The sequence below is a fragment of the Pterocles gutturalis genome, unplaced genomic scaffold, assembly GCF_000699245.1.
Source record: "Pterocles gutturalis isolate BGI_N339 unplaced genomic scaffold, ASM69924v1 scaffold29364, whole genome shotgun sequence".
Classification (NCBI taxonomy): Eukaryota; Metazoa; Chordata; class Aves; order Pterocliformes; family Pteroclidae; genus Pterocles; species Pterocles gutturalis.
Window position 1 is genome coordinate 1 of NW_010129063.1, and position 8,587 is coordinate 8,587.

The 8,587-nt window shown below is 40.3% G+C and overlaps 1 protein-coding gene across 1 annotated transcript; it reads left to right on the forward strand.

Annotated features, from left to right (window-relative positions):
* Positions 1-85: 85 nt before the first annotated feature.
* Positions 86-3,879, forward strand: LOC104466436 (putative exonuclease GOR-like protein; the record flags this gene model as incomplete). The annotated part of the gene is made up of 5 exons (XM_010079838.1): positions 86-196; positions 501-616; positions 1,486-1,624; positions 2,890-3,007; positions 3,788-3,879. Coding segments are annotated over 5 exons (576 nt in total), but the record flags the coding sequence as incomplete, so codon positions are not given.
* Between the last annotated feature and the right edge of the window lie 4,708 nt (positions 3,880-8,587).

An 8,587-nucleotide genomic window follows, 5' to 3' on the forward strand; every position in this document is an offset into this window, starting at 1 on the left:
GTTAATGTATTTGTAAAAACATTTTTTTACAAATTGTCTTGCAGTTTGTAAAACTTGCACTTAAATACTAATGGAAACTTTGCAGGTTCATGTTCATGATGGAAGAAGGGAGAAATTGGAAGGCTTCATGAAGACATTAATTAAATCACCGCCTTTAGATGGAAACTATGGTGTATATGCTCTGGACTGCGAGATGGTATGAGCAACCTAAAAACTTTGGTGCAGCTAATAGAACTGGTTTATGAACCAATTTCCTATCTGTAGTAGTTTGGAACTCATGTCTCCGAGGTCTGCAGAACTCTGACTAGTAACTCTACGTGACTAGACCTTCAGTCTGACTAGTCACTCTGCGTATCTAGACCTTTAGTGTTGACTATGCGGTGAGCAAAATTGTTTGGATCTGTTGAGTTGGTAGGCAGTTCTGCTTTCTGTTCAATTTGCAGAATGTAATGAAATATCATTGCTGTGTAAATGCTTGTTAAATCTACTTTTTTCTTCAGTGTTACACAACCCATGGCTTGGAACTAACTAGAGTGACAGTGGTCGATGCTAAGCTACAGGTCGTCTATGATACATTTGTTAAACCAGATGGTGAAGTTGTAGATTACGATATAAGGTAACATGTATAAGTCTGTAGTACTTCAGGATTACACTTAATAAATTAGTAGATAACTATATAAGAAGAAACATGCCTCTGTTAAATGTCTATTTCTAGTAACGTAAATCAAAGACCTTCAATCAGGAAAGATGTTTTTCTTCTTATAGGCTCAGTTAAGAATGACTTTTCTCTTTGCTTGGTTCAATTTACTTTTTTCCACATTGGAAGACTTTTTCTCTCCTTCCTTAAAAAAAATTAATTTAGAACTCCCAGAACTTGCTGAATTCCCTAAGGGGTTAGAAGCAAATGCACATTTCATCTATGAATATTGTCTCACAGAAAAGCAGTGTAGTCATAAGACATGACATGAGGCCATCAGACTGTAAAGCTTAACAAGATATGTCTGTTACTTAGTGCAGATCACTTGTATTTGGTCTTCCTATTGTGTTTTGTCTTTGAGACCTGGAAGACAAGTTTTGGATTCCTATTAGTTCTTTGAAGTCCTGCAACTGCTTTGAGAAGACCCAAGTTTTGAGGCTCACTGTAAAAAAAAAAAAAAAAAAAGTTGGAGGAGAACCAACATGATGTGTTCCTGCTTCTTAAACAGCAATATTTTTTTGCTGAGAGCCCTGCCTTTAGTCCATACTTAAAAAAACAGGATCAGTTTCTTGTAGAGCTAAGTTAATATAATCTAGCTTGGTTTTTCTTACTCTGCCTAGGTGAAAAGGAAGAGAATAGAGAAGAAGCCTTATGTTGACTTCAATACTGTGATTTCAAAGCTTGCTAGTGTTAACTTGAGAGGCTGGGGGAATGATGACTGCAAATCTAGTTCTTCTAGATATTTCTTAGTGTCTCTGTTAATGAAGCTCTTCTAAATTTGTCTTTAGGCTCTCTGGAGGAATGGAGGATGATCTGAAGAATGCCACAACATCTCTTCGGGATGTACAGGCAATATTACTAAACTTGTTCAGTGCAGATACAATTTTAATTGGACACAGCTTAGAAAATTACTTACTTATTCTCAAGGTATGATAGCCTGTTTGAAGCCAATTTTAAGAGGTGACTACTTGCCTTTTACTGTGTTCTAATTAATTTCAAAAGGGAAAATAATGTCGTGTTTTGGCAGATCAACATGTATGAAAAAAGAATTAAATGGACTTAGTGTTATTTCTGATATAGCTATTATTTAACAACTACATTTAGAGAAGGAAGAGATGTATATGCAAACACAGTGTGGTAAAGATTCTGGTTTTTGGGTGTCGTGCTTGACTGTTTTGTGCTTCTAGCTGTGCAACCATATATCACTACTGAATAATATTGTCTTTATTTCTGGGTTCACAGAAATTTAGAATTGTATGTTTTCTGATCTTGCTGAACTCATGCTGGCAAATGCATAAAAGGCAGTGACAATTCAAGTAGTACTAAGGCATTGCTCTTAGACTCTCTGTAAATAATTTTTCTGCCTGTCAGGTAATTAAACCTTAAGTACCAGAAATGCATAGATTATGCTATTAGATATCAAAGGCATCAATATTCCGTAAGAACCATAACCATCTGCTCAGGAAGGCTCAGGGAATCTTACCAATGTATATAAATACCTGAACAGAGGATGTGAACCAGGCTTTTCAGTGGTGCCCAGTGCTAGGACAAGAGGCAGTGGGCACATACTGAAACACAGGAGGTTCCCTCTGAACATCAGAAAACACTTTTTCACTGTGAGGGTGACCAGGCACTGGCACAGTTGTGGAGTCTTCCACCTAGGAGGTGGAAGCTCAGAAGCCATCTGGACATGTTTCTGGGTAACCAGCTCTAGGTGGCCCTGCTTGAGCAGGAGGGTTGGACAAGGTGACTTTCAGAAGTGCCTTCCAACCTCAATGATTAGGTCATTATTACTAATGAAAGAATTAGAACTTACCTCTGATAGGCTTCCCTGCTATTGATATCTAAAGGCTCAAGCAAATGAGACTTTGTAGTATAGTATTGGCTGTCTAAAACCTGAATGAATCACATTCACTGTGTGTATATATAACTAGTGAATAAATGTCAGTGCAGTAAACAGAAATCACTGCAAAGCGTGATTTTTCCCCAGTTCTTGCCCGACAGCTTGCCAGTCTAAAAAGAATAAGAAAAACACAAGACAGATGATGTGATACTTGGGGCTCAAGGATTAATTTGGGCATATTATTGAGGAAGGAAATTATTTAGATGCTAGATGGTATTTCTTTAATTAGTAAAGGAGGTGCAAGACTGTAACTGGATGTGTAATCATTACTGTGGCCTCTATTTTCCAGCTAATTCATGACACAGTAGTGGACACATCAGTAGTGTTTCCTCATCAGCTAGGTTTGCCTCACAAAAGAGCACTTAGAAGTCTGATGGCTGACTACCTTGGGAGAATTCAAGATGGTGGTAAGAGTGCCGGATCTTATTAAGCAATTGGTATATTGCATTGTGAAATGGGAGACGAGAATAACCCAGAAAACTGACACGGTAGTTATCCAAGACAAAGCTTTAAAGGACAGCAAATGTATACCTTTGCTTCAATAGTATAGTGACAGCAGAGGATATGCTGGAGAGTAAGATGGCTGGTGTTGTGGTTGACAACTCTGGATGACAATGGGCACCACACAGCTGCTCACTCATTCCAACCCCCTTGCCCCACCTCCCAGTACAGTTGGCTTGTCAGTGTCAAAGAGTAAACCTGTAAGTTGTTGGCTTTTAAGCTTTGACTAAACGTGTAAAAAAAATGTAGAACATATATAACTTAAATCCTTTAACTCTATTCTGTTTGCATTTTGTGGAACGTTTCAGTGGATCAGGACAAGTAGATGTTCCTTAATTAAGCAAATTTGAAATTTACCATTTAGTTGCAAAATCAGCTTCTTATCTGTTACGGTTTCAAATTCTGATTTGAAAGTACGTGACTTGGAGAGGCTGATTTTCCAAAGACAGTTATGTTGGATACTCAAGCTTACTAATCCAGGCTGAATATTGCCAGACAATACTGACTGCTATAGAAGTATGTGGTAATTACCTTGAATGCTGGTAGTAAGAAGTTGCACCAAAAACTGTCTGAATACTAAGTATTAATATTATCAACAATTGTTCAGCTTAATAAACAAAGCTTCCATTCTTTTATAGAGAAATGCGTAATCTAACACTTCTAGTTTTTTGTTTGTTCTTCTCTAGTCGGTGGTCATAATTCCAGGGAAGATGCAGTTGCTTGTATGGAACTAATGCTTTGGAAGGTCAAGGAAGACAATAAATGGAGAAAATGGTGATTACTATGGCTTTGGAGGAACAAGATGTGGGAGGGGGAGGACGAACCTCAAGTCTCACTGCTCTGTAGTGCTTCAATACCAGTCATTTTTCTGATGTAAAAAGAGGACAATGAGAAAATGTAATGGAAAAACTTGCCTGTATCTACTTCTGAAGCTAAAGATGCACAGGAATGAGAAAACACATACATAAAATACATATGAGTAAGATGTGCAGAGTAAATTTGTGTTAAACAGCAAGCCCATCCATTTTTTTCTGCTTTGTCGAGAGTGTTATTTCTGTTATCATCTTTACTACTCTGCATAGCTGAAAATTATAATTTGCAGTAAATGGAAGTACTGATTGTTTAAAGTTCTGGGTAGAACTTTTGATTTTATGTTCTTCATCCTCTGTGCAATAAAACTCAAGTTTCTGCTGTGTGGTTAAAGTTCAAAGTTGTTTTCTTTTTCCTTTTTCCTTCCTGCTTCTCTCTACTTCTCCATCTGCTTTCAGAGAGAGGAAACAAGCCTAGCCACACTTAATGTACTAACTGACACAAAAAGGCATGATAGTAAAAATGTGACCTCTTCTGGAGCAGAATAAGCTGGTCTCTGTTAAATAATTTGAGTGTCTAGGAAGCTCTTCAACTGTAAAAGCAATAAGCTTTGCTGACTTACAAAGGTTCCCAAAAAGTAGAGTATTTCAAGAAGTAAATACATTCACTACTTCAACTAAAATTGGACTATACTCCAAGATATAATTCCCTGTCTCCTGCTTAAGGGAGGATTCAGCATCTGTGACCTTCAGAGAGGAGTATTTTTAAGTCTGTTGCCACTTATTTTTGTGTGAAGGAAACAGAAGAAAATTAAAATATAAGAATGGACCACTTTTTTTTTTTGTACAATACTAGCTCTGAGCTGAAGTTATGCTTTGAACTGATTGGCCAAAGAAAGCTGAGATTGAGGGAGAACGGTCTTGACCGTGGACCCTGTAAGACAAGATCAGTAGTGTAAAGATGATCTCACAGTTCTTGCAGGCACACCCTGAAGACTGAGTACACTACATGACTAAAACTTTAATGAAACTGAAAAAATCACTGTAGCTGCTTCTTGCGCATTAAAGTACTTGGGAGTTCTGTTGTGTTCCATGAGATAGAGACAGGTGTATATTCTGGTGTATGTATCCTGTATCTGCTGCTCAGAATATAAAAAAAAAAGCTGCTGATTTTCCCTCACCCAAAAATAGGTAATACTTCTTTCTATATTGGCAGAACAGTTCTGTATACAGGTGCTACTGCAGCTTAGGGAAGGGGCCTTGGCATGTTCTTTACGGAGGGAATAGACTTGCTCATGGATCCTCCTGGCTTTGAAAGTAGGTCTTTTGAATGAAGATTCCATTTATTCGTTGGCTTTGAGTAAACCTAAGGAAAGAGATGAATGTCTACTCTGTAGAACACTTTATACTTAGAAGAAAAACCTGTGTTAGTCATCCAACAAGCTATTAACAGTGACCAAACTGGTACCTCTGAGGCTCTATAGGCCATGTAAGGAATCTCCATCATCTGGCTTGTCCTCTTCATAACTTCTTCTTGTAGCTGACTATTTGATTATTACAACTAAATGGATAAAGTACTGTGCACAATAAGTAAAATAATTTTAGATGCTAACTTTTTATAAGAATAGCAAAATAAAACAGGCTTTTAATGCTGGAGGTAAGATCTCAGCAAAACTGAAACGTGATGTGTATATAGGTGCAGTTAATAATTGGAGCAGTGACTTAGATCTGAGTCATCTCTGTTGTCTCTCTGCTGCTCTCTTCTCTTTTCTCTTTCCCGCATATACTTATGATATAGTTTTGACTAGGGCAAAACCTGACCCAGGATCTTCAGGAGCTGGAAGCTTAGTTTGTGTTTTGGATATATGAGAGACTGGTGTGGTCTGATTGGACCTCTGCAGTTTACGGGAGGACTTGCTGGAACTATCAGCTCCTACTGTGGGACCATCACCACCTGTGCCATATATTGCACTACTACATAGATAGATGAAAGAGCTCTGAAGTATTATAAGGAAACATAACACTAGGTTTGCTTGTTTTGAGGATTTTGACTTAGAGCCTGGAACAGTTTTGCTTACTTTTTCCAGCTGTTTAATCAGCATTCCCCTGTGTCCAACCAGCTGCCCTGCACATGGAAATGGCTGATCAGTACGTGACTGGGGGAAAGGCAAAGTGGTGCACTGGAAGCAGTGAATGTTGTGTACCAGCACAAGTAGGGAACTAGCAGCAAGAGGGAAAAGTGTTTGACTACAGCTAAACTATGCCCTGGTAGTTTGGTTGCTCATACTCTTTAGCTGGGCTGCTGCTTATTTTCTGTGTTTCCCTTCCTCCATCTCATGGAGTTCACAGAATCACAGTATAGCTAGAATTGGAAGGCATCTGGGGAGATCATCTCATCTAGTCCTCTACAGTGTCAGGTTTTTAATATCTCTAAGGCTGGGTTCTGGTTTTGTGTGGGGGGTTTTTTGGTAGCAGGGAATGCCCCTGTGAGAAACAGTGCATGGAGCAGGGGCAGTCCTGGGCAGGGCCCAGCCCAGCCTAGCCTGGCCATCCAGCTCCTGCCCAGCCTCGGCTGAATCCGATCCCCCACTGCAGCTTGAGCCTCTGCTGCAGCTCTGGCCCAGCCAACCCAGCGCAGCCCCTGCCTGAGAGCCGGGAGTTTCTCAGGAGCCAGAGAAAGAACCTGCGTTGTAGAGAGAAGTGGGGTGTGAGAGAGACAACTACACAGACACAAAGGTCAGTGAAGAGAAAGGAGAGGGAGGAGGTGCTGGAGCAGAGAGTCCCCTGCAGCCTGTGGAGGACCCCACACTGGAGCAAGGAAGAGTGTGAAGAGCTCTCCCTTGAAGGGGAGGGAGCGGCAGAGACAACAATGTGGTGGGCTGACCACAGCCCCCATTCCCATCCCTTCTGCGCCACTAGCAGGGAGAAGGTTGAGGAATCGGGAGCAAAGCCTTTGGGCCCAGGAAGAAGGGAGTGGTGCCTTTTTAAGATGTAGTTCTCTTTCTTGTTATTTTATTCTGGTTTTGATTGTTAACAAATTAAATTGGTTTTGTGTTTGTGTTCTGTCCACAGAGAAATAAGAATTAGCTATCCCTGTTCTTTAAGACCAGATGTGTTCTTCCTTTTGGGTTACTGAGGAGTGAGAGGAGTGCAGCCATTGAGTGGGTTAGCTGAGTTCAGACATCCCCAAGGGTAGTTGTACCTTATTTTTCAGACAATCTAAGTACAGTGAAGATGCTTGTTTGGTGTTTTTGTTACCCTTCCCCTCACAATGGTATCTAGTGAGCTTTCCATTATACTACCCAGTGATGTCTGTTCTCAGATAATTTATTAGCTTTCCTGCCAAGCACACTGTGTTCTGTAGCTCTTGAGTTTTGCTTGGACATTTTAAGTACTTTTTGTTTGGTCTGCACTCAGACTGTTGAACAATCAGAACTGTTGCCCTAAGTGGAAATTGAGGATAGTGAGGTAGAAGTTGTGTGGAGGCTTTGCTTTTGCCTTTTTTTTTTTTCTTAAAGCCTTCTCCTCTGATCTGGTGTCTGTTAACTTCTTTTTAAGCTATAGATAACACTTGATTGTAAGCAGTTACCTGCCATTCTGTGTCACATACTCCTCAAGGCATGGCCCACTCCACTTGTCTGAAGTGCTGCTTTAATTTCCCAACCAAAAACTTGTACTCAGTATGAGCTTGGTAACTGTAAGTGAGAGAATATGGGAAAACTAATGGTGTGATGTCAAAAAACAACATCAGGAATAACTGATGATACTCTAAGCTTGTGCATAGATGTTGACAGGTGTAAATAGGTGGAGGCATATAAAGAATGTTAGGACGTGGGATACTTAGAATAATGGAAAACTGTTGACACTGGTAGCATTATCCTCTTTACAGCAAAGAAACAAACAGAAGACACTTGGAAAAGAGTAGATATGGGATCTGTTGCATTGTGCTGGGGAAGGCACAACATACTTATGCTAATGATTAAACTGAAAACCTTTATACGCTACCTACTTATGCTAATGATTAAACTGAAAACCTTTATACGCTACCTACTGCCATAAATCGGGCTTTCCAGCACTGGATAGCTAGCAGTAAAATCTAGCTATTGAACCTGGGATACCCCGTGCATATTGCAAGTATAGAAGCAATTTGTCTGTCTGAGACTGACAAAACTAGTGGATGTTTGTCCTGGTTTTGGCTGAGACGGAGTTAACTTTGTTCGTAGTAACTAGTGTGAGGCTACATTTTGGATTTGTGCTGAGAAGGCTGATAACACACTGACGTTTATAGCTGCTGCCAGGACAGTCAAGGACTTTTTGGCTTGCTGTGCCAGTGTCTGCAGGTGCAGGAGAAGCTGTGAGGGAGCACAGCCCCAGTAAATAGCCTAGGATTCGACCTTAGGTTTAGGACTGAGACCCAAATTGGCCAATTGTCTATTCCATATTATGCACGTCATGCCCAGTATGTAGATGAGGGCTCTCCGGAAGTATTGTGTCTTGGTCGTCTCTCTCGGTCATCTCTCTCTCTCGAATGCTTGGGCTCTTCTCCATTTTCAGGGAGTGCAGTTTCGAGACTCTCCCTGCTCTGCGATCATTAGCTGGGAACAGACTGAGCCTTGGTCATCAGCTGGTGAGCAGTTATCACTGTGTATCACTCGTTTATATATTTGTATATATTAC